The following is a 27,660-nucleotide window of genomic DNA, read 5'->3' on the forward strand; positions in this document are numbered from 1 at the left end:
AACATTGTATACAACTTTCATACAATATTCAAGGCTTAAAAATTTCGCTTACAATTTTTGTGTATGAAAACTGTATTAAAAGTTTCGCTCACATATACACATTTCATATATTTTTCATAAACAAAAATTTGAGTCAATTTTTTAAGCGTTGAGCGATTTGTTTTTCCAATTTTTTCTTTTAAAAAAGTATGAAATATGAAGATCCATTATATTTTGTAAATTTGTTGTTATGTTTTATAAATAAGGAAAAGTATCATTATGTTTTGTAATAAAGAGTCTTATGTAGGTACCCTGTGTTATTTTCTCCTTTTTTTTTTTTAATGATAATCAGGTTAAAAGAATTGTTAAAATAAATAAATAACGAATATAGTGTTACAAAGCAAAACTTGAGGGGAGGATTATGATTTATGAAATTATCTCTTTAGTTTTATGGCTAATGACTTTGTAGATATTTGGTCTAACTTGAATGGTTTTATTGATACAAAATAAACATATAAGTGACTTTAGTAACTAATCCGCAATACTTGAATGATCATACTATATAAGTTATCAACTCCAATTAATAGTCTTATTAACTAATCACATTCGTTAATATTATAGCCGGCACCTAGTCCATAAGTTCGCAAGCTCAAGGCAAACATACATTTTGCCTATTAAAGTATGACCAATATTAACTTAGACAGGTACAAGTAATTCTGCATCAACTTATGTTATTGTTTAATCCTCCTGATGTTATTTTGCAAGAACTAAGTTATAGTGTACTAAGTAACTATGTAATTAGGAAAGTGTCTACTACGACTTGTCGTAAACTTGCTATGTTAGGTAATTGTAGTATTATCGAGTCCGATGTAATGGCAAATCCGGCAGTTATGCCGTGATTATATATAAATAAAGTCTACATTATCAAAGATAAAATAAAATCTGTAGATTCAAAATCTGAAGTCACATCATAAATACGAATACTGAATCTTCCAGTTTGACAGCCACATTACAAGAGAATGCTGATCTGCTCTGTCCTGACATTCACATCATACAAGAGAAATATAAACCTACTCACTATTAACTTATCGACAATTGCCCAACCTACTTGACCACAAAAATGACGAATTCAGAGAGAAGACAGGCCGCGGGATCCTCATTTTTACACATGTAAATTGAAGATCGTCTAATGGTTTGTGGTTAAGAGGTGTTCTATTCGCATGATTTTCTAAGTTTCCCTCACATGAAATCATAATCGTCATAACCATCGTATGCATTAACTACTGCTTCATCATCTGGCTTATCAACATGAATCTGCTTCTTCTTTGCACCTGTATAAAAGAAGAAAGAGTTTTAAAACACTGAAAATGCAGATCAGATTTAGGTTTCAAGCATATAGAAAAATAGGCACATCAATACCTGACTTCTTTTTACTCGCATTGGCTTCCTTTTCAGCTTTAATCTTCTCGTTTGCCATGGCAGTAACAGAAGAAGCAATATCTTTAGCATCTTGCCCTTTCAACACAGTCATCGACAGTCTCATAACATTCTTGAGCAGTCCGATGTAATGGTAACTTTTCTGCAAAATGGGAAGCGTAATATTCCTAATTCAGAATCAAGGCTCCGACAACCAACAACATCAGATAACCACGACCACGTATAAACAAATTTGACAAACCTCATATGGCCGCAGCTTATGAGAAATTAGTTCAGCATATTCCAAGAAATCACTCTTGCTCTTAGGAATAAAATTATTTAGGATCTTATCATCACCACCTTTCCTAGAAAACAATTCTGCTGTGGACCTATAATCAGCTTCTTCCACAAGCCTGTAAAAGAGAGATAAGATGAGACAAGAAGTCTGCATGAGTATGCAAGACATGCAAATGATATGCACCACCATCGGGAGATGAAACAACAAATTAGATAGGGAAGAAATAGAAGTGTAATTTTTAGCTGGATGAAAGTATCTGGTATCATCTAAAAAGGACAGTCTGGTGCACTAAACTCCCGCTATGTGCGGGGTCCGGGGAAGGGCTGGACCACAAGGGTCTATTGTATGCAGCCTTACCGTGCATTCTGCAAGAGGATGTTTCCACGGCTCGAACTTGTAATCACTTGGTCACAAACTTTACCAATTACGCTAAGGCTCCCCTTCGGATATCGTAATCCAGTTAAAATGAGGTCGTAGATAAAAATTGGATATCAAACACATAGTTGTAGAACATTATGGAAGACAATATTAAAGACAACAGCTTATTTTGTTAACAAGGAAGATAGTTGGAGTTGCAGTATAAAAATAGAAATCATTACTTGAAAACTAACCACCTAACCCACATACTATAAGTTCTATTTCACAAGAAGATGGTATCCGGATCACCCATCAAAAAGATCATAAAGATGATATCCGGGAATGAACAACATCAGCTAGCAGTTAACGAGTATAACTTGACTCCGGTTAAACATGCTTTCATGCCCCCTCTACATAGTTTCACTTGCGCTGTCTCAACACTACACCAACTTCTTCTCAGCTAATTCAGGCGGTGTACTTCTCATTTTAAGTATCTAAAATCTGCAGCTATGAAATAAAAGATTGTGCAAAGTTTTAACCTTTGTTGACGAAGTTTTTCAGCTACTGGATCTAGAGGCACCTCCATGGTATCAACTTTAACCTCCTTGCCTTTCTTTTCAATGGATTTGGCAGCAGGCTTTTTAGGGGCTTTCTCAACAGGCAGTTCTGGTTTAGGTGCCTGTTTAATCCACGATAGTTAAGTTGATTAGACCAAGAAGTAGAACAATCCACAGAGAGAAAGTAGCTCATGGTAGGGGGACATATCATCACAACATAATAACCAAGAAAATTAGAATAGATGCATGAGCACATTGTAGAACAGATGCAAGAGTGAGAATTACGTCATAACGAAATCCACACAGGAGGGTTCTAACTACAACAATAGAGAAGAGAATTACTCCAACCAATAAAAAAGAAGTTTGGTTGATGAACATGAATTGTCTTTCTGGACAAACAAACATCAATGAGCATACAACAAAGAAGATTCAAAGCTTTCTTCAGTCGATAAATAATGCAGATCCCTAGCTTTCTACCCATTAGACCAACTCCGCCCAAATCTAAGAAATGGATTTAACAATAGTTGGTAGATGTAGAAAGGCATAAGAATGTCAGCTCAAATGGAACATAAAAAGTAACTCCTATATCAATTTAACTTTCTGCATCTGTTAAATGCTAAAACCACCTTCATAAAACTACATTTTTAAAGGAGAAATGATCAAGTAGTCTCTTGTTTAAATTGCTGGGAAAATCTTTAACAGTGTCCACCCCCTGTTATGTCAAGTTACACAAAATACTGGTATCTCGGGATTAGGCTAATATCCATGATAAAAAAAAAATTGACACAAGATGAGGGTTGCTAGTCTATATACTGGTATACAAATGTTACCAATTGAAAAGAGAAGGGAACAAAAAACGACAGAATTTTCTCCGATAATGGACAAGAATTTGATGTAGGAAGTTTCTAAAGCATATAGTTTGTAACTAGACAATTGGATAATGCAGATCATCTAAGTCTCCTTTAATTTTACTTCAATATCTAAATAACAATACACAAGCAATGAATTAGCAACAAAATGGCACACTAACTCCACCAAGTGTCAACTTCCAGATTTATGGTTTCTGAACTCAATAGTCCTTACAAAGGAATCGGTTGCATCTATTAGTGAATAACTGATGAGGCATGTAGCTTTAACTAAGGGAGGAACAGAAGTAAGATGCCTAAATGTCTATTGGCACTGCAGAAGAACATAAAAATCCAAATTTCAGTTATACTACTCATGTGAAGAGAAATCAAATGTACAAATGTTTTGCTAAATAATTAAATGCGTAAATATACAGACATGGTTTAGCAAATAACAAATACTGCAAAGTGTTGGGAATAAAATAGACCCGCAAAAAATAATATTCACGGTATTAGTGATAAACGTGGAACACTAACTTATGGTTAAATCAGCAAGAATAAAATGCAGCAATAATGACACCAAGATTTTACGTGGAAACCCTTCTAAATAAGGGAAAAACCACGGCCAAGAGGAGCAGCTGATATCACTATAGCGAGGAATTTTACATTGTGTAGTAACGAGTACAAATACTCCTAAGACCACTACACCCTCAAAAGAAATAACACTCTTTTGATTTTCCCACCTCACTATAATATCACTCACACTCTATTTTTCTTCACAGACTATTTTCTTACAGTCTATGGAACACCTCACTTTGCTCTCACTCAGATGTATTGTCTGAGATTTTGATGTGTATAGTAAATGATCTTGGTGTATTACAAATGAACCATAAGCTGCCTATTTATAGGAATGAATTTCCTATGATGAGGTAAGCGCTTACGTCACGACTATGATGAGGTAAGCGCTTACATCACGACTATGATGAGGTAAGCGCTTACATCACGAAAATGTGAACAAAAGAATTGGCTTGTTGGCCAATTCCACAATTGCTACAAATGTGATTTTGTCAAAGGAAGAAAAATCTTCCTTCCTTAAAATATGGGATAGGGGACTGGACCCCACAAATCTCCCCCTCCAGTCCCATTCACCTGAAGGAGGGTACACTGGCTTCTAATTTGAGTACATGCCGACAAGTTCTTTGCACAATTCGAACTTGTCTCTCGGTACCGCCTTGGTCAGCATATCTGCAGGATTTTCATTCGTGTGAATCTTCTTGACTTGGAACAATTCGCTTTCCAATTGCTCACGAATCCAATGATATCTGACATCGATGTGTTTTGTTCTCGCATGGTACATGGAGTTCTTGCTCAAGTCTATTGCACTCTGACTGTCACAATAAACAACATACTCCATTTGCTGCAATCCAAGTTCTTGAAGGAATCTCTTGAGCCATATCATCTCTTTGCCAGCTTCAGTAGCCGCAATATACTCCGCTTCCGTTGTAGATAGTGCGACACACTTCTGCAACTTTGACTGCCATGATATAGCTCCCCCTGAAAAAGTAAGCAAATATCCAGTAGTGGATTTTCTGTTATCAAGGTCACCTGCCATATCAGAATCTGTATAGCCCTTCAAAATTGGATTTGATCCTCCAAAACACAAGCATTCATCTGATCTTCCTCTTAGATACCTGAGTATCCACTTCACAGCTTCCCAATGCTCTTTCCCTGGATTTTCGAGAAATCTGCTAACAACACTGACTGCATGAGCAATATCTGGTCGAGTGCATACCATTGCATACATTAAACTTCCGACGGCAAAGGAATAAGGAATCTTGGCCATTCTCTGTTTTTCCTCTGTTGTTGTAGGACACATCATTTTGCTCAATTTCAGATGACCAGGAAGAGGTGTGCTAACCCACTTAGCACTCTTCATATTGAAGCGCTCTAGTACACGTTCTATGTACTTTTTCTGCGACAAATAAAGCTTCTTTTCATCTCTCGAACGAGTAATTCTCATGCCCAAAATCTGCTTAGCATGACCCAAGTCTTTCATTGCAAAAGACTTACTCAACTGTTTCTTCAACTCGTCAATCCTGGAAGCATTTTTGCCTACAATCAACATATCATCCACATATAGCAGAAGGATGATAAAGTCACCATCAGAAAATCTTTGTACAAACACACAGTGATCTGAAGAAGTCTTCTTATAGCCTTGCTCCCCCATAACAGACTCAAACTTCTTGTACCACTGTCTGGGAGCTTGCTTCAATCCATAGAGACTCTTCTTGAGTTTGCATACAAGATTTTCTTTACCTTTTGCCTTGAAGCCTTCAGGTTGTTCCATATAAATCTCCTCTTCTAAGTCACCGTGAAGAAAAGCAGTCTTCACATCCATCTGCTCAATCTCCAAATCAAGACTAGCAGTCAAACCAAGAACTGTCCGAATGGAGGACATTTTCACGACAGGAGAAAATATTTCGTCAAATTCAATACCTTTCCTTTTACCAAATCCCTTAACAACCAATCTAGCTTTGTATCTGGGCTTCAAGCTGTGTTCTTCGGCTTTAACTTTGAACACCCACTTGTTCTTCAAAGCTCTCATGCCCTTAGGCAAGTTCACTAACTCATAAGTATGGTTCTCACGCAGAGATTTCATCTCATCTTGCATGGCTTCAATCCATTGATCCTTGTGCTCATCTTCCATGGCCTCCTCATAACATTCAGGTTCTCCCCCATCAGTGAGTAATACATACTCATTAGGTGAATAACGGGAAGAAGGAACATGTTGTCTAGTATACCTTCTAAGTGGAATATCTGACTCATCCACGACTTCATGAGTAGGAGCATCTACTTCATCAATAGCAGCATCGTTATCATCATCAACATGCTGATCTGGAACATGATTCTGGGCATCACCATTGTCATCGAGCCCACCAACTTCATCAGCATTTGTATGAGGAACTTGATCAAGATTAACTAAACCTTCAGAACTTGAAGATTTTATCTTCTCCGCTTTGTTAATATATTCAATGGTTTGATCCTCCATGAAGATAACATCACGGCTTCTCACAACCTTCTTCTCAATTGGATCATATAGCCTGTAACCAAACTCATCAAGGCCATAACCAATGAAGATGCACTGCCTTGTCTTGGCAGTTAATTTCGACCTTTCATCTTTAGGCACATGTACAAAAGCTTTACAACCAAACACTTTCAAGTGGTCATAGGAAACATCCTTTCCATACCAAACTCTGTTTGGAACATCACTTTGCAAAGCAACCGCAGGGGATAGATTAATAACATGTGCAGCGGTCAATAAAGCCTCACCCCAAAAGGAATTCGGCAACTTTGCTTCAGAAAGCAAACATCTGACTCTTTCCATCAAGGTCCTATTCATCCTCTCTGCTAAACCATTAAGCTGAGGAGTCTTAGGAGGAGTCTTCTGGTGTCTGATACCCTGTTGCTTGCAGTATTCGTCAAACGGTCCACAATATTCACCACCGTTATCAGTACGAATACACTTCAGCTTCTTTCCAGTTTCTCTTTCAACTGAGGCCTGAAACTGCTTAAAGACACCCAACACTTGGTCTTTAGTATTTAAGACGTAGACCCAAAGTTTCCTTGAGCAATCATCAATAAAGGTAGCAAAATAAAGTGCACCACCCAAAGTCCTTGTCTTCATTGGACCACATAAATCTGAATGCACCAACTCAAGCAACTCTGTCTTTCTTGAAGGAGGATGAGACTTGAAAGAAACTCTATTTTGTTTTCCAGCCAAGCAGTGCTCACACTTTTCTAATTTAGCACTTTCGAAATTTGACAATAATTTCTTTTTGGCTAGAACATTTAGTCCTTTCTCGCTAATGTGGCTAAGCCTCTTATGCCATAACGTTGAAGAGCTATTGCTCTCAACTGCATTCACCATATCAACACATGTAGAGGCCGTAGTCCAGTATAGACCACGACGCTTTTCGCCACGAGCCACAATCATGGAACCTTTAGTAAGCTTCCACTTTCCAGCACCATTGGTACTGACATATCCCTCATCATTCAAAACACCAACAGAGATCAAGTGCAAACGAACATCAGGTGCATGCTTTACATTGTTTAAAACTAGTTTAGTTCCAGTACTAGTTTTCAAACAAATCGTTCCAACACCAGCCACCCTAGATATAGTCTCATTACCCATACTCAAAGTTCCAAAGTCACCCGGAGTATAGGATGAGAAAAATTCCTTCCTTGATGTCACATGAGATGCGGCACCACTGTCCACAACCCAGCTTGACTCATCACAAGCAATGTTTATCAGATCCGCATCAAGGACAGTAACAAGATCTTCTGTAGTGACAGCGGCAACACGATTGCCATCTTCTTTCTTTTCCTCCTTATCTCTATTTTCCTTTTTCAAAATCCGGCAGAACTTCTTTGTGTGCCCTTTTTTCCCGCAATGATAGCAATCAATATCTTTAAGTCTGCTTCTGGATTTGCTTCTATGATGTTCTCTATTTTGAGAACCACGATTCTTGCCTCTCCCCCTAGTGTCAGTCACCAAGACATCTGATGAGGAGGAACCTTGAGATTTTCTTCTCATCTCTTCATTTAAAAGACTGCTCTTGGCAAGATCCATAGAGATCACACCATCCGGAGCAGAATTTGATAATGAAGTTCTAATAATTTCCCAAGAATCTGGTAGGGAACCAAGTAGAAACAAGCCTTGAATTTCTTCATCAAAATTAATGCCCATAGCAGATAACTGGTTCATGATCCCCTGAAAAATATTCAGATGATCTGTCATTGCGGAACCATCGTGGTATTTTAAACTCGGCATTTGCTTTATCAGAAACATCTTGTTGTTACCAGTTTTTCGAGCATACAAACTTTCAAGATGCTCCCATAGGGTCCGAGCATGTGTCTCTTCAGAAATATGGTTCAACACATTATCGTCAACCCACTGTCTAATAAAGCCGCAAACCTGCCGATGCAACAAATTCCACTCTTCATCTGATTTATTATCAGGCTTTTTATTTCCAAAGACAGGTTGATGAAAATTCTTGACATAGAGCAAATCTTCCATTTTGCCCTTTCAAATGACATAATTTACGCCACTCAAAGTAACCATTCTACTAGTGTTGGCTTCCATTGTTTATCACAAATACAAATACTATTTTATTCGAAGACCAAAGTAATTCTTTTCTGATGTGGAAGTTCAGACTGTGCTGCAACCACATAGCATACTCAGACAGAATCTTGGCTCTGATACCACTTGTTGGGAATAAAATAGACCCGCAAAAAATAATATTCACGGTATTAGTGATAAACGTGGAACACTAACTTATGGTTAAATCAGCAAGAATAAAATGCAGCAATAATGACACCAAGATTTTACGTGGAAACCCTTCTAAATAAGGGAAAAACCACGGCCAAGAGGAGCAGCTGATATCACTATAACGAGGAATTTTACACTGTGTAGTAACGAGTACAAATACTCCTAAGACCACTACACCCTCAAAAGAAATAACACTCTTTTGATTTTCCCATCTCACTACAATATCACTCACACTCTATTTTTCTTCACAGACTATTTTCTTACAGTCTATGGAACACCTCACTTTGCTCTCACTCAGATGTATTGTCTGAGATTTTGATGTGTATAGCAAATGATCTTGGTGTGTTACAAATGAACCATAAGCTGCCTATTTATAGGAATGAATTTCCTATGATGAGGTAAGCGCTTACGTCACGACTATGATGAGGTAAGTGCTTACATCACGAAAATGTGAACAAAAGAATTGACTTGTTGGCCAATTCCACAATTGCTACAAATGTGATTTTGTCAAAGGAAGAAAAATCTTCTTTCCTTAAAATATGAAATAGGGGACTGGACCCCACACAAAGATGGTCATGAAATGGAAATGGGAAATCAATAACTCATCAACTCTACCAGAGCAGGTTCATCTTCATCTTCCCAGGAGTCCTTTACGTCATTATCATCCGCATCTTCATCATCCCACTTGCTCCTTGGTTGCACCTTTTTGAGAAGATCTGGAACTGGTACATCCTCTGTAACAGAAAAAAAAACAAAAAGTTATTGAGCAATCACCAAAGAACCAGCAATGTAGTGGCCTAGAACTATCATTTTTTTTTAGTTAATGAACAAAAGATTTCTTCAATAACCAGACAATATGTAGCAAAGCTCTCACTCTCAAGGCAATTACATCCCATTGGGTGTCTGCCAAATAGAACATCACAAAATATAGGGAAACTAGATCTTTTCAGTAAGCTAAAGAAATCAAATCCTCAAAATTAACCACGATATATTGGTTAGAGAACATGACATCTCCAAGTTAATACCTAAAATTTGCAATAAGTTTCTCAATCAACTATGACACTGTACATTGCTGAGTTGTGTAGCTATCTATATTGTATTACTGTGCATACATATATATTTCACCAATGGTTTGAAGTGAAGTGGACTTGGCACTTGGGCATCCACACGCACATAAGTGTAAATCAATGGAATAAAAACCAAAAATCTGCACTTGATCTGTGCAAGGAGGAAGGAAAAGGTTAAAGTTACATACAGTATACATATGTCGTATAGTCCCCCATTAAGCCACTCTAAACATATCACTATCTGTCTATCCCATAGAAAGATGAAGAAAATAAAAATCTCAATTTTGTCCTTGCTCTACAATGCTTTGATTAGAGGGAAAGAGTAACTAATTTGTAAAAAATCAGAGTGAAAAATAACACAAAGGATGTTCAACAGAAAACTTAGTTATCACCATCGACAACATTGTATCATTCAATAGAAATTATTAGCAGCATTCAAAATGTCTGCACAACATCATGATCATTGTGATACATCTCAAAATGTCTTTGAACACATAAATAACAGTGTGCAGATTAGTAGTTACTATTTCATGAATTTGGCTAGTGAGCAACAACCAACGCAGTAATTCTTTGCATTTTCAAATCAGAACGATCCTTTTTTGCCGCTAGACAGAGAAACAACTTAAATAACTGTTGCAATACAAAGGACTTAATTCAAGTTTACTCAAGACAATAGCAAATTATTTCTTAAATAAGCAGAAGATTTAAACATTCTAACAACAGAATTATCTCTCCACAGGAAAATAAATAATCAAAGAACTTCAAGAACTGTCAACATTTACCCCAATCTTCCATATCTTCTTTGATTGCTCTTTAATCTACCTACCGTTTTCGACACTGATTATCTGCATAAGCAGCAGAAAAGACTTCAGTCAGTTCCAAGAAAAACCAAAGTATATGCTAGCAGGAACTTCAAATTACAGATTAATCCCTATAAGATCAATTATACACAGCAAACAAAAAATAGCCCAAGATATTTCTGTTGTGGCACCTCAAAAACTCCGAAGGTCAGAAAAGCTAAGTTGCGCAGACTCTTCACTTTCGTTGCCGCACCCGTGTCGGATTCTTCAAAAATACACTATTTTTGAAGTGTCCGACACGCACCCGTCGATACTTTTGAAGAGTCCGAGCAACATTGCAGAAAAGTTAGGATTTTTCTCAAGAAAAAATCCAACTTCATTGATATAAGCCAACCAAAAAACATATACAGAATTCATACATGATGATAGTGATTATCATCAGTAAATATATTCTTCAATGTGAGTCGCAGAAGCAGGGCAGATCCAAAGGTTAACTTACAGATTACCTAGTAGCTTTTGCTCATAAGTTGTATATATACTCCCTCCGTCCCAAATTAGTTGTCATGTTTCACTTTTCGAGAGTTAAACCATATAAACTTTGACCAATGTTTTAAAAAAAAAAAATTCATCAATTAGAAAAATTGCGACTTGTAGTACTTTTCGTATAATTTTTTAATATCCAAATTTTAATTGTAATATATTAAATTGATCAAATCCAATTGAGCTACAAAAATTAGTTAAATTGACTATCAGAAGAAAAACATGACAACTAATTTGAGACGGAGTCTTTATCTTGCTGTTGTTTCTGCTTGTTCATGCTGCCTCTTTTTATCGTCCTTTGAGCCAAGTATCTATCACAAACAACCTATCTATCTTGTCAACGTAGGGGTAAGATCTGCGTACACTTTAACCTCTCCAAATCCCATTTGTGGGATTACACTGAATTTGTCATTGTTGTTGTAATTTGGGACGGAGAGTATTAAAAATTTCACTAAATATTTATAAATATTTAATTGTAAACCCAGGCCCATTTTTGAGATTACACTCGGTTCGTTGTTGTTGTTGTAATTTGGGACGGAGAGTATTAAGAATTTCACTAAATATTTATAAATATTTAATTGTAAACCCAGGCCCATTTTTGAGATTACACTCGGTTCGTTGTTGTTGTTGTAATTTGGGACGGAGAGTATTAAGAATTTCACTAAATATTTATAAATATTTAATTGTGAACCCACTTAATAATGTAAATTAGTTTGAGATTACTGTAGGAACACATAAACTTCATATACTAATCGATATACTTCTTTAATTTAATTTCCAATAGGCAAAAACAGATGCATGCATACATACACATACACTGGAAAAAAAAATACATACACGTACTCTCTCCGTCTCAATTTGTTTGACACTTTTGGCTTTTTGAGAGTCAAACGAGTTGTTCTAATTTTTTTATATGTCTTTTAAATATTTTAAATTATTATTTATGATGACTTTAGTACTTTTTACGTAGTTTCTAAATTTGTAAATTTTATTATGAAAAATTTAAAGATTCTATATTCAAACGCATGGTCAAAATTGAGAAGTTTGATTCTCGAAAAACGAAAAGTGTCAAATAAATTAGGACGAGAAAGTATAAAATTACCACACGAACAGATAATAATTAGAATTTGATAAAGCAATTGCATATAGGAACAATGATTAATTAAAATTCTAAGAGGAAAAAAAAACATGCACGTGTTTGATGGATATGGCTAAACACTAGTTGGTGTAATCGGATTCCATGCAGCAATGAAGAAGAAGAAGAATCCAGAAAATATAGCAAGTAGCTGTTTATGGCCTAATGACGTTTGGTTATTTGGAGAGGAAAATGACAAACATGTCCCTTATCTTTGGTTGTAAGTTCAAAATAAGTCTTTTTAAGTATCAATTGAATAGTTTTTGTCCTTATATTTGTCAAAAGTGAGTAATTTGGTGTTTGTAAAATGTATACTCCATTCGCTCCAAAAAAAATATTTTAGTTTGACTTCGCAAGGAGTTTAGAAAATAAAATAAAAAAAACTTTTAAAATGTGTGATCCAAAACAAGCATTAGTATTTGTGTGTCTGTAAATCATCTCATAAATGTCAATCTTTTTGGGACAAACTAATAAGGAAAGTAAGATAACCTTTTTTAACGGAGAGAGTATCAAATATAATGTAAATTTTACTGGAACTGTCAAACTTCTTTTTAAATAAAAACACTAAAATTTTCTTCAAAGTTTCATAAACTACAACATAAAAATCTATACAAACACAAAAAAATAGAAAAAAAAAATTAACAAAAGTTGCATCTTAAAAAGTTACATCAAACTCTCGAAATCAGTGGCAGAGCCAGAATTTACATTAAGGGGGTTCAAAAATATAAAATAGTAAACAAACGAAGAAGCCAAGGGGGTTCAACATCTACTATATATACAAAAAAATAATTTTAACCTTATGTATACAGGGTGATTTCCTGCCGAAGGGATTCGGGTGAACCCCCTGGGCACTACCTACATCTGCACCTGCTCGAAATAGACCAAAAATAATAAGATGAATAGGTTAAAACTCACCTAAACCATCATATTTTCACGGGTTATATAACTCAACTATGTAGTGTTTCCTTTACATACCTAAACTATCGTACCCCGTATATTAAAACATTGTAGTAAATATAGATGCATGCATAAATACACGTATACAAATTACACACTCAAAAGGGTAATATTGGAATTTACTGCTAGATGAATTGTCGAAATCGGAATATTCAATTAACGATCTCATTAAACCCAGAGAATATAGCTGTGTTAGGGCTGTGGCGGGTTAATGACAATTGGTTATTTGGAGATAAAATGACAGAAAGTTGTCTCTTATCTTTGATAGTAGGTTTAAAATAGCTCCTTTAGTGTTAAATTGAGCAGTTTTGGTTTGTGAAGTTTGTCAAAAGTAAACACTTTTGGTCTTTGTTAAATATAAATCAAACTCTGATTGTTAAATTTAAACAAAAACCCAAAAAATTTCTTTAAAGTTTCAGAAACTGAAACCGCAATAGAAAGAAAAAATAGATAAAAGTTAACAAAAACTGCACCTTAAAAAGTTACACCAGACTCTTGAAATAGACCAAAAATAATATATACCACAAAATTTATACTACTTTTAAATGTGAGTTCTCATTAAATATTTTCTATTTTTATAGTTGTGATTAAATTTAACAATCAGAATTTGATAAATAAATATATTAGACGGAGTACAAAAGTACTCACTTTTAAGAAATTTAAAAGATCAAAACTATTCGAGTGATACTTAACAGACTATTTTAAACCTATTACTCCTATCGTTTCAATTTATTTGTTGAGTTTTGACTTAACATGAAGTTTAAGAATGTACAACAAACTTGTGATCATATATATAAAATAATATCAAAATGTTCTTTAATCTTGTGGTTAAGTATGTCATATATAGGAATTAAAGAATTGTTAAAAAAAAAAAAAAGAGAGAAACTACGAGAAAATAAAATAAGACAAATAAATTGAAAAGATGAAATACTAAATTAAGGGACCACATCCAACCATACGAATCCGAGTGAGGATCCAGGCCCGCGACTCCTCTCTGAGATAGGAATATTTAAAATTTATGGCATGTCAAAATTCTTATGAGCTTGTACTAGGAAGTTAGGAATATTTAAAAAAATTGACTAAAGAGAAATAAAAAGAAGGAACTTATGAGAACCTAAAGTGCAATTAAGTTTGATGGTTCTCTTAGGTCACTTTTACTTGTTCACTATACTAAAATTATCTTTTCATTTTTACTTGTCACTTTTAGCATATCGAGAGAAAAACAGTATAATTTTTCATGTTTTACGCTAAGCATTAATTACTTATTGTTTCATAAAGGATGTGCAAAGTTAAACTGAATGGAGGGAGTAACAATTATTTTCATTTAGTTTCTTCCCTAAATTCCACTCATACGAAACAAACAAGTAGGAATACAAATCGTCCATTTTATTTAGGAATTCCTATTATTTCTCTGTCAGTTAATACATGAAAATGTTACAACTCACAACTAAATATGAAGAAGAAGTAAAGATAATGACGAAGAAGTATATATATGAGGATATCTAACTTACTAGACTTTTCATTTTACAATGAATACAAAATGTATACGTTTCCACCTATATACATATGTGAGCTTATTCATATTTTGTCAATTCAATCTGACCAAATTTTAGTAGGTCAGGTAAGTAATATTTTATATGGATAAGATCTGAGTTTAAACGTGTAGGAATATGAATAAAATGAGTAAAATACGAATGGCTAGTGCAAGTTATGGTAAAATGAATAAAATGACTAGTTGCTGATTGTGATATCTGTTTTTAAAGGCTTTTTTTGCGAGTCGTCTGGAGCACCCCTGCGGCAGGCACTTGTAAGTGCCCCTAAGACTCGCGTTTGGTTCTGTAAGACTACACTTGAACACCCGTTTGTACGTCCTAAACGCACCTATCGCTCAATACTTGAGGTTCATCCCACAGTTTTTGTGCAAATCATCATGTTTCAAATCCTTAATTGACACTCATGAACCCGACAATTCTTAAAAATGAACGGTAAAGTTTTTATTCATCTCCAGAAATCTGAAGTTTGAAAATAACTCAAAAAGCAAGACATAGTCTGGTGTATATTTTATAATTGAGAACATAATGAGGATGGATATCATTTAAGTATTTCCCCTGAAATTATATAGCCGAAGTTTAATGTGATTACTTTCTATTGTCTTCATGTCTCAATCGGGGCTTACCTTCAATTCGGCTTATATACATTAAGTAAAATGCATGTCTGTCTCACATTCTCGCTTTTAAAATACTGATCGACCATTGAGAACTTCTACAAGAACACTGCTAGCTAAAAATATGTACTCCATTTATTTTTATTATTCATAGAAATCAAATGCATTCAGTTTCAATCATATGCCAAAACAAAAACAAAGCGATCGTCAAATTTTGTTTCAGAAATAACAGTACTAATGCATTTAGTTTATATTAGGGATGAGGTTAATTTCACATAAGGCCATCAAATTTAGAATGGTAATGCAAGAAATCTTAAACAAATTTCTTTAACCATAAAATTACTTAATTTCCATTACTTTTCATTAAAGATTAATTTGGCCATTTTCTGATGAAAATTAGCTTAAAGTTCCTATTCCAATTAAGAAAATATTTTAGTACTTAAAAATAATTTTAAATTATTAATAGTTATCTCTGTTGAGTTATGAAAACAAAGAAACGGAAAAACCGTTTATCAGTTAGGGGAGCCGAGGTTGTTACGAAAATAAAATGGATAAAAGAAAGTAAAAAACGAAATATGAGATGGTAACAGAATTATTCTCCCTTATGGGTCCTAAATCATAAGCGCCTACAGAGTTGAGATCAATCAGCGTAGAGAGTTTACAATACACTGGAGGTGGAGTTAAATTACAAAGCTTATTATTTAACAAACTGAAAATATAAAGAAGGCAAGATTCAGCACTCCACCTACATAGCTCTCCCACCATCAAGACATCCATCTGGTGGCATCTTAAATCTAATGTAGTCAAGCCACACCTAACACATGAACATAGAGCAAAGTGTGGTAAATTTCCAGGCAACAAATTCAATTTTTTTTTTTAAAAAACAAACTCAAATTCACCATCCTGCAATTACAATGAGATGGATTGAGACCATTACCCTGTAAAAATGAATAAACATTAGCTTATATATTATATATGGAAGTATCAATCAAAATGATACTCAAATAAAACTACCTACTTGCAGTTAGTGAGGCCTTCGAGAACATCAGTATACAGATGTTTCGGGTTCTGATAAAGGGAATTTTCAAATCATGGTGAGCAGTAAATCAAAAGTAGCTTCTAAAAATCGTGTACCAAGGACTAAATGGTTCTATTCCTTGTGGAGGGATAAACTTGGCCATAACCATGAGTGGCTCTGTTAATACAAAAAGCAAAGAGCCCCTAGCAGAGCGTGCTCATCAGAACCTGGTCAACTCTCCAGCAGTTATAGAACTGGATGGAAATAACGGGCCAATAGCAAAAATGAAGAAGACGATGCAAAACCAGCAATACGGCCAGAATTAGATATGTATAATTTTTCTTTTCGATCAGGAAGAATAGATTTGATTTGCAGGAACTAAGAGAAGAATATTAACACGTATGTTGTATGCCTGACAAACTGATATTAAAAGAATGTTTGATGAAGTTAGTTTCTACTCTAGCACAGATTTTTCACAAGGATCGTCTTTCTCCTTAACAATATTCCTCCATCGTCGAATTTGTTAGATGACTTTAACAAAACATGTGACACGTATGAAGGGCAACCATGTTAGCATGTAATATACTAACATTATTGGGAGGAGTTTTGGGTTGGGGGGGGGGGGGGGGGTTCCATTCACTTTATTATCTAAATTAGCACGATTATGTCTAATTCTCCTCCATCATGACTACACTTCTTTTCTGTCACAGTCTACGTGTAGAACTCTTATTTCAATCCTAAATCACAAGCTTGAACAAAGAGATCTAAAATGACAAAAGTCTAAAATAATGTGACCACCAGTATACCTCAGCTTGTTTCATGCCTTAACAATGAGAATGTACAGAAAGGAGAAAATCTCTACCGGAATAATCTATAAATGAATTTGGTGCACATGAAGAAAGTTGCTAGACCATTAGACTGTATAGTGTGAAATGAAGGAGCTAAGTTTCCTGTCACATAGGACTTTCAACACTTAACAATGTAAAATTGTACAGACGGAGATGTATACACTTCCAAAGCATGTACAATCCGTAATTACTCTAGAGAAAAATATGTTAACATTAAAGGAGAAGTTTACAGAGTTTCAAAGAACTTGTGTTAACATATTGGAAATTAATTGCTATTAAGAAGCTACTTTTGATTTACTGCTCACCAGATATGACTCGGTAAATCTGTAAACAGGTGAAATGAGATGATCATATAGTGACTAACATAAGCTAAGATCTAAGAGCCTTTCTCTACTCTCATTGTCTTCTCAGTGCCTTTGATAGCTACAAAATTGAAAATAAATAGTCTCTGTGCAAAAGAAATTAACAAAAATGCCAAAGGCACATGAAGTAGCTTTTAGTAAATTTAACTTTTTCTTCTATTTGGGGCCAGCAGTGATGGAGGATGAAGGAGAAGGGGAAAATAATCCAAAAACAATTAACCCATTAAAGTCCTCTCAGATCTTATGCTGAGAAGTATCGTAAGAAATGGGAAGAGGGAGACGAAAAATTCCAAATCAAAACGTTAACTGTTAGTCATAAACACAGTATCTCAAGAGCACAGAAAATCAAAGCAAAAGGAATTCCACAATGAATTCAAGAACGGAAATTAAAACACCAAAATAGAAGACGGGTGTCTCTCAGGAGGGAAAAAAAAAAAAAAAAGTCTAACACGTGTCAAAGGTAAATGAAAGGACTGTACAATAATAGAAGTACTAAAATGCCTAGGACGAACATTCATTATTACAAAATTGCCCTTGTTAGCACACCAACTGCCATTTCTAATATAGAGTAAAATATAGAAGAGCCAAGTGATGGACGACTAATGGCAAACCTGTAATTATGCTCATATGCAAGGGTAAATGGTAAATATGTCGGCTTCTTGATCTTTCCTCACATGTCTTCCTCTCTTGTCGGCTCTTCAAGTTTTCCAAAACAGTTCCCAAAATTCGGGAGTTTCTCAAAGACTTCACACCTGGATCACTTTTAAACAGTTCATCCCTTCAATGGAGGGTTTTCCAATGTTTTCAACCCAGTTTCAAGTTTCCTTCAATTCACGTTGCAGGACTTCGAATCAATCATTAGTATTGTAATTACAGCTAATAATAATGGCATTTAAGATATTTTGCATAGTAGCTATGTAGCTTAATATTACCATACATGCTCATTACAGTTGTAGAAACTTCTAAGCAACTCAATGGCACTCCTTTTTTACTTCTACGTTTATCTCTCTTGCCCGAGCACAGCTCCCATGGTTCTTCGATCAGTGCTGAATTCAGGTAGCGTTCTTTTCTCTCCCGATTATCTGTGCCATAATTTCTCCTCCTCCTTTCTACTTCTTGTGCTCGAAAACCCTAGGTCTCTTCTCATCTCCTTTGCTCTTATCCATAGTCTATTATGTCTTTCTACTTGAGTGAATTACCAAGATATAGCTCTCGATGGTGGCATAGATACCCCTTATTGAAAATGCTCAGTGTAAGCATTGGCCAGTGGCACAATGCTTACACTGAGCATTGTACTTTGAAATTTTAAGGTTCTTTCATTATACTAGTTCTTTTTATACGAATTCCATTTGTTTAACTTTCGATTTTGAGTATATCAACTTACAGGATTCTAAGTTTGTCTGCTAGCTGAACAAGTCAGTTAAGCAGCATCAATATGTTTACCTCAAGATGAGATATCTGATAATGTGTAGGAGTATAAGACTCTTGGAGTCCAAAGTTTGTCACAAAGGTTATGTGGTGACACGGGGATGAAAATGCTTCTCAGAAAGTAATGACATGACAACTTCGTGAACCTGGCATGAGATGTGCAAGTTAATCAAAAGGTATTGTTATTGATGGTGCCAATTGATGTCTTATTTTTCGAAGCTAGACTGACAAAGTATATCTTCAACGGATAAAATTAAGAGCTAGAAGTTTATCTTATATCACAATCCTGGAGATCAGATTAAGCTTCATTATACTGAGCAGATTCCTTTAAGTTCCTTTATAAAACTTTTTCAGTAAAGGTTCAAAAACATTTCCTGTGGTGGACTTTTATAGGTGGCAAAGGAAGGAAGTTATTACACTTTCAGAATATTTTGCCAATTTGTCAAGACAGATTTGTGAGGCCATTATTTAGTAAGTTTTTTGTAAAATTGTTATTCTTACGGTTGAGACTTGAGAGGAATAATTGCTTTGAAAATGCATCTTTAAATTGTTTGTCGTAGTTAATAATGTGGTTAATTTGTCGTAGTTGATAATTTTGTTAATTTTCTTAATAATCTTGATTATTTCCTAAGTTATATAAATACTTAATATATTTGCAGGCAAAGATATCAAAGGAAGAGAATAGCAAAAGGCGAGTCAAATGTGTTACTTCATAAAGTTTGCTACGTACTCTTTGCTTTAAGAAAGATCTAATAATTTGGGAGGTAAATTTTAAACTCCCAACTTCTGTGTTTGCGATTATCTTCCCTATTCCCCCTCCCCTACAACTCACCCCCACCCCAAAATAAAATAAAGATAAAAGAGTACAATGATACATGAATTAGTATAAGCAGTTGGAAATGAGTTAGTTACAGTGGAATTCCAAAAGTTAGTTGGTAGTTAGTTGAATTAGCTATTGGCAGGAAAGTTAGTTACTGTTACACAAGTTAGTTAGAGCAAGTTGTTAGAAGTTAGTTAGTTGGTTATGACTTAGATTCAGTTTAGATTAGTAATCCATTCTCTATAAAGCATTGTAATACACTACATGGGAATCATCTATGAAAATACAATACACAAATTCTATTCTACTTCTATTCCATTTCCTCTCTTTCATTTCTATAGCTGATCAACTCGAGTTATCTCTGAATAACTCCTGTATTGGCACAGAATTACTCGAATTGTATTGAATTCCTGCAATTCTACTAACATACAATTACACAATTACTTCGCTATTGCAAATTTTGGCTTCTCCTTTTTTGTTTACTGGTCCAGCAGGGAGAAAGACTTGTCTAACGAATGACGACTTTCGATTCTTCACTGAGTAGATTAATTGTTGGAATATTTTGTGTTCATAGGGAAAAAAAATATTTTTATATATATCCTCAATTTGTCTTAGAATATGCACTGCAATAAACACAACTACATAGAGAGTTAGCTAATTTCTTCTTTGTATGAAGGAGCTTGTAGTACTAATTTACTTTTACTTTGATCTTTGTTCGAGCAAATTAAGTTTCTGTTGTTTGAATTAGAAGAGCGAATACGATGTTATATTTTGTGCTTTTGTGGCTCAAAAATTCGGGACAAAATAATTTTTCATATAGGGTCATGGTTTATTGGAGAGGCTGCTGAAGATGATGAATCGGAAGATAGGAAGATGTTATCAAAGAAGATGAAGATGAGGATGTCAAGGATGACGAAAAGTGACAGAAAAGAAGGTCAGATTTGTCTTGCTGCTTTACAGAGTGATTTACTTTTCTTGCTAATCTAGGCAGAAATATTGCAGCGAAAGAAGTTCTTAAATCTTAACGAATTCTGTTTGCAAGGTAAAAAGTTAATGGGTTGTCCCTTTAAGCTGCTACATGTTAATGGAAGGGTGATTTTGCCAAAGAAAATTGCTTGTAGGAGCTAATTTAAACTGTTTTGCTCTGACAGCAAGGTTTGAATCACCGAAATAGAGTGGGGAATGATATGGATCCTGTTTCATGAGATCTTTGTAATAACTATGAAATCATACTGCGTCTGTGCATTTAGAGGGTGTTTGGATAGGCTTTTTAAAAGTAGCTTATAAGCTAAAAGCTAAAATCCATAAGTTGGGAGTACCCGACTTTTGGCTTTGGCTTATTTTTGTACTTTTTTGGCTTAAGAGTAAGTGCTTAAAAATACTTTTTATCTTCCCGAAACACCACAAAAGTAGAAAAGAGCTTAAACGCCAATAAACACTCAAATAAGCTAATCCAAACACCCTCTTAAACAAATTTTTAACTGATTTGATATGTTCTTTTTATTTGATTTGGTATATTCTTTAATTTCATGTTCTTTTGGTAGACAGCTCCCTCTATTTTAATTCAGCATAATTTGATATTCATCTCAGTTCACTTTGTGAAACTTTTGGCCTGTTTTCGACAGAAGAAGTTGGGGTTTCGTCTAATGTACTTTGCCGCTCCGACTATTCTCCATTAAGGTAATCACATTCACATAGTTCAAAAGCTATTTTATTGGTGATCTATTTGTTATTGTTTTAAACTCTAACACTGGTTGCAATTTTAAGGTTCCATAAATTTCATCCAGGTTTCGACACAAGAACGTGAGAGTGGTGCTAATCAGCGACAAAGAGTTAAAGTGTCGGATTGAGAATATATGATACTGCAGTACAATTTCATATGATAAACTGATACAATTTTAATCATGTAAGTGAATATGCCACTCATCTCCTATCTCTTTGCCTTTTTCCTGCTTTAATAGTTTTCTGTTACTTGAAAATGAAAGTGAACATTGCATTTCTTAATTTTTCAGACTAAAATATTTGCTCAAGACAACATTAAGTTCTTTTGGATTTAGGTTCTACTGAGTTAATATATCGCCCATTTTCCTGCATCAGCTGCCCATTAACGGAAGAGTTGTTCTTTTACGCATAGCACCGTTTCTTTGTTTACTAAATCCCGAATGAGGAGCTTTCTATTGAGTGTTATATGTTTCGTTTCATTTTATGTTATCTTGCCCACCAAAAAGCCGAAAATATTTTTCAGGAACTTTGCAGGAGGCAAAGTAGCTACATCACATGCTTGTACCATTGCAGTATCTTCTCAAATGTGGATGGTCTCGAGACAAAGCATGGTGTTGAGGTGGAGCTACGAGCTTTCTGCAATGATGTCTTGAAGGCTTTCAATAGCATTGCACACAAGTCTCATGTGACATTATTATCTCCATCAACTGAACAAAGTCTGCTACCTCCGAATCTTGGTTCAATGGTTAGGCCGCCTTAAGGGTAACTGGATTTCCCATTGGAGTAAGAACCAATAAGATAGGAGTCCGCGTATTGTCTTCTTGAACTAAGCATTTGAGTATAGATAAGAAGGGCCTTAGAAGGAAAGATGAACAACAATCAGTTTAAGTTCATACTTTGTTGTCTTCACATTATTTCATCTTAGCTTTCTGGTCTTATTGTAGAGTATCTTTTGTTTTATGAAACTCATCAGATTTGCTCTCCATCGCATCAAAATTGTTTTAAAGAGTATAACGTTGAAACTAAACAAGTATAAGCTATATTTTCAGGTTTGATTTATAAATATTGTAATGGTTTCTTTCTTATCAGGGAGTATTAGCACATCCGAAACTCGAAATTGGAGGTGGATTTGAAAGAGTAAAGCGCCTTCAACAATTATTAGAGTGGATTGCAGTGACCAACTCAACCAAGCCTTCAACATGGTGTTGAAAGTTTATGCTCAAGATGCTATATGTGCCTTAGTGGAAGCTGAAGAAGTCATTCAGTGAAATAATTGAATTTGTGTTAGCTATGGTGAATGTCCTAATATTGTTTAGATTCAAATGGGTGATGCCTCTAAATCTAAAAGAAGTATATCATAAACTGAATGAACAAAAAATTAAAGAACGCCTCAAGAGATGTATGGAATACAATTTCAGCCTGCATTTTTCCAGGTCACGCAAATGCAAATGTTTATGATTGGTGGATGTCTGAACCAACACGAAAGATGTATATATTAAGTTATGTTGATACTCCTACTTCTATTTGGTACATGGTATAAGTTGAGATATTCCAGCATTAAATTTAAAATTAATTTTGTATCATGTTTGATAGAAAGTATAAATTATGGGCAATGTGGCCAAGTAATATGAGATAGAGGGAATAGCAATGTTGGGCACGGGCCATTACTTATCTAGTTATTATACTTACTAAGAAATGCGAATAGCCTAAGCAGCCACCAGACCGCCAACATGTCTGCTTAGGCTAGGCAGTTTGGTCATTTCATGTTCTGCCTTTGATATCTTTGATAATCTTTGGACACGTGTATATGAATTTGCTAAATTGGGGCCTACCTCAATTTCCACGCCACAAGTTGCAATTGCAAGCTTTTACAACTATCACTTTTTGACAATGTGGGCTAAATTTTCTTACATTTTCATTTGCAGCTTCTTTAGATGAGTCAATACTTGTCTATCTCTTTGCCTTGCATAACTTATATCCAGCTTTGTGGTATTTCTTTATTGAGTACTTCAAAAAATCATACAATTATAAATTGTCTAACATTTCACAAAGCTTAGAGAACAGTTGAATAAGCTATTGCATCCAAATTTTTGAGCAATGTATTAAAAATAATTGTAAATACTAAATTTAATATTGTACAAGTTTATATTGCATTTTATCTTTTAGGAGAAATTTATTCAATTTAAATTTATGATTATGAAAACTGTATTACACTATAATTTTAACAAAATGTATCTTAGGAAGAGATCTAAACTTACACTAAATGAAAATGTTACAAATTAAGAGCAAAGACGTTCTCATTTTGAATAGGTAAAAGTACAAATTTAAGAATATCTTAAAACATCATTCTTTTGGACTTGGGCCATGTGGTGCACGCAGGGGCGGAGCTACAGTATTAAAGGAGGGGTTCGGCGAACCCAGTAGCTTTTGCGTAGACCCTGTATTTTTACTATGGAAAAACAGTAAAGGTAGATATTGTTTATGTAACACCTCGTAACTTCGGACGAAAGTTTGACTCATAAGATGATAATATAATGGAACCAATATGAGGGTTATAGGAAGTGTTTTGAAAACCAATTAAGTCATAAGAAATGTCTTTGGGCAAAGCAAAGTTGAAAATCACTCTACGGAGCATGTTTGCAAGAGAGTTTATAGAAGGTCATACTTCCAACGATTATAACCCCATTATTAATTTGGAATTTGGGAAAACATCCTTGATTAAAGTTGTAGCCCTTTGAAATAGCTTTCCAACGGTATATTATGGAGGTCAAACGAACATCTTTGCAAAGAGTTATGCCCATTTTACTGAAGCCTGTCTTCGCTGGAAAATGGGTGACTTCGACGGGAAGATCGACGGTTCGTCGATCTGATCGACGGTTCGTCCTTTGAACCGTCGATTGTGCATTGTTCACTGGAAATTTGACCAATTCGACGGAGCAGATCGACGGTTCGTCCTTTGAACCGTCGATTGTGCATTGTTCACTGGAAATTTGACCAATTCGACGGAGCAGATCGACGCTCCGTCGATCTGATCGACGGTTCGTCGTTTGAACCGTCGTTTGGTCCGTTAAGTACGTTTTCGGGTCAAAAGTCGGGTTTACGCGTTTTAAGCTATATTTAGGACTTGGGGTTATTTCCCCAGCCTCCCCATTCACGAAAATACTCTCTAAACTCATAGGGAACAAGTCCCAAATCTCAAGATCTTCCAAGGTAAGTTTCTATCATGATTCTAGATTGAATCCAAGTCCCTAATCCCGTTCTAACTTTAGTAAACCCTTCTAATCTATAGAGTTATGATTGGAACATTATAGTTGGAGGTGAAAACCCTAGAACCCGAACTCAAGAGGATTGGACTTCGAAAAGGTAATGTTTCTACTCTCTGAACATTTATAGTTGTGAATTGATGAGTTCTTGGGAGAATAGTAAATGGGTTTGATAAAGAGGATTATATGAACAATGCTAGAGTTTTGGATTGTTGACTTGGGATTGTTGTATTCATATGGGTGATGAAGGATGATGTTAGTTACATCTAATTAAGATTGTAGAATCACCTAGAAGTAATAGAATGGGAATTGGGTGAAGAAATCACCATTAATGAAGGTTGTGGAGCTTCATGCCCACCAAGTGTTTGATAAAATGCTTAGATGAACAAAATATGGATATGATTGCTAATATAGAATCCCTATGACTTGTATTGCTATAGATTGAAGTTGAAGGGGTTGAAGTACATTGTGATACGCTCAAAGGCGGAGGTTAAGGTAAGTAGAACTTCCATCCACATGTGGGAATCTCTACATTCTTCCCCATGATCCGTTTCGTAAAATCCATGAAGTTCAAATCCTAGGGCATTAAACCTAAATATTGGTAGCCCGTAATTATGTATTTATGTACATGAAGTTTGTATCCATATTCGTTATTGTATTCCTAATCTTCCATTACGGTTATTAGGAATCCTAGCTAAATCCGTGAATCATGAATTCTTCCTCATGCGTTCTCATTATGTTTATATGAAACTTTATGATTTCATCTAGCAAGTTACAAGCATGTTTTCAAGACAAGTATATATATATATATATATGATTTCGAACTATTGTTATTACTCATGAACGAAAAACATGTTTTTGCAAGATTATGACAAGTTATTTTATGAAACCATGTACAAGCAAGTTATGATTCATGATATACCATGGGCAGCAAGTGCCACTATTTTCATGTTCATGTTTCGGGAGTTGCATTAATTACCGAGGAGGGCTTCAGATAGCCTGAAACTACGTAGCCACCGTAGGATGAGGATCGCTCCACCCATGTCCCGGACGATCTCTCATAATGACTGGATCCTTTCATATTTTATTAAATCTCATGTTCCCTGGCAAGGACTGAGTGTTCTGCTGGCGGGACGCAAGCACCAGACCATGGATCGGTTATAAGTTATTGCTCTCCCTACTTATGATATTTTTACCGTGTTTTTATATGTATATGTATGCACTCATGTTCATGTCCAGGTTTGCAGTTTCAGTTCTCATCATGTTATTCCATGTCCCATGTTATTTCTTTCAGTTGCTATACATACCAGTACATTCAATGTGCTGACGTCCCCTTTTTATTGCCCGGGGGCCTGCATTTCACGATGCAGGTACGAACTTACAGGACGACGCCTCTACTCATTAGGATCTGCACGTATCAGCTTATTGGTGAGCCCCATCTCATTCGGGGTTTAGTTAATTTTTGTTTATGATTAGTTATGCATCTGAGGTATGCTGGGGGCCTTGTCCCAGTAAGTATGTTTTCCAGACAGACTCATGATAGAGGTTTCATAGACTAGACAAGTCAGTTATGTCATGTCAAACATTTGGAGTCGTATAACCATTTTGGTTCACTCATGTTTAATCAAGTATTTTATTTAGTATTGTGACTTACCATGTTTTATAAAGGCTCATCATGCATTCACGTTATATTCCGCTTATGTTATGTATTATGCTGATTCAGCAAGCCATGTGGTTCGCTCGGTCACATGCAGTCAGGCACCGAGTGCCGTGTTACGTCTAGGCCATGGTTCGGGGCGTGACAGTTTACTTGTGAACCCACACACACAAATAAGCGGATGGTTCAGTGGTAATGCAGATGATAGAGAAACTCTCTCTTTCCAGAGATGTAGGTTTTTTTTATTATAATAAGCAAGATTCTCTTTTAGTTCACTTTTTAAAACTAGAAGAACGTATAAATTGAACTTGTGCAGTTCTTTTTCTTTGGGGGTAACTTTTTCCCTATTTTCTATCTTAAAAACAAATTATAAAATTGACAAATCAATAAGCAAAAAGCAAATCGAATTCTCTCGATACTTGCTGCTACCATTCTTTTTCATCGTTTTTTTTTTCACAAAGCCAAACGCAAAATTAGATTTTCAAAATATATTAAATACTGATACTTGTTCGTTAGTTTGATGGTTGTTATTAGGGGTGGCTCAAGGGTAAAGCTAGTAAAACCTTTGCTTTAGTCCCCCAAACTTTTGAGGCCCGTTATTTTATTTTATTCTTAGACAATATTGAAGATTGTAAAAAGAAGTACAAAATTTATATAATAAAAGAAGGGAACAAACTTGTTATATCCCGCATTTTCAGAGCATGAGCGTGACACGTGCTTCCTCAAAAAAATTGACAATCATGTTGTTGCTACATAATTTAAACTCACGTTGATAGTGTTGTATCCCGTATTTTTGAACGTCGGATTATTTGTAAGCTGAGGTGGGGCCCACACGTCAAGATTTTTTTTGGAACATGTGACAAGTTATATGAATCACATATGTAAATTTAAACACAACTCACGAAGGACCCTTGGGCCAAATCAAAGTGGAAGCCCTCCAAACGAATATTTTTAAGAAAACGTTTTCGGGTGACCTGACTTCGAGGGGCAAAAACGGTATTATAAGTTTGGAATTTGGGAAAATACCAAGAAATAGAAGTTGTAGATAATTGAATTAGCTTTCCAACCATAGGTCGTGGGTTCCCAGGTGACGTCGGT

The 27,660-nt window shown here is 35.3% G+C and overlaps 1 protein-coding gene and 1 long non-coding RNA gene across 3 annotated transcripts; one reads left to right on the forward strand and one right to left on the reverse strand.

The window, feature by feature from the left end:
- Positions 1-900: 900 nt before the first annotated feature.
- LOC132627258 (uncharacterized) lies at positions 901-11,137 on the reverse strand. Its single transcript, XM_060342535.1, has 7 exons — positions 10,840-11,137; positions 10,631-10,693; positions 9,397-9,515; positions 2,590-2,729; positions 1,658-1,808; positions 1,399-1,558; positions 901-1,310 (listed from the first exon to the last, which is right to left on the reverse strand). Exons 2-7 carry the CDS (start codon positions 10,641-10,643, stop codon positions 1,219-1,221), a joined length of 675 nt encoding a protein of 224 aa, XP_060198518.1. The 5' UTR covers positions 10,644-10,693; positions 10,840-11,137; the 3' UTR covers positions 901-1,218.
- Positions 11,138-18,409: 7,272 nt separating this feature from the next.
- LOC132631630 (uncharacterized) lies at positions 18,410-23,116 on the forward strand. Of its 2 annotated transcripts, none has more exons than XR_009578945.1 (8): positions 18,410-18,728; positions 19,145-19,276; positions 19,494-19,571; positions 19,760-19,864; positions 20,741-20,854; positions 21,546-21,600; positions 21,688-21,826; positions 22,166-22,721. It is a non-coding gene; the product is annotated as an uncharacterized LOC132631630 (long non-coding RNA). The 2 variants fall into 2 exon arrangements; XR_009578944.1 differs by lacking the exon at positions 22,166-22,721 and adding an exon at positions 22,732-23,116 and having other exon boundaries at positions 18,414-18,728.
- Positions 23,117-27,660: the final 4,544 nt, after the last annotated feature.

Source organism: Lycium barbarum, chromosome 1, assembly GCF_019175385.1.
Source record: "Lycium barbarum isolate Lr01 chromosome 1, ASM1917538v2, whole genome shotgun sequence".
NCBI classification, from domain to species: Eukaryota; Viridiplantae; Streptophyta; class Magnoliopsida; order Solanales; family Solanaceae; genus Lycium; species Lycium barbarum.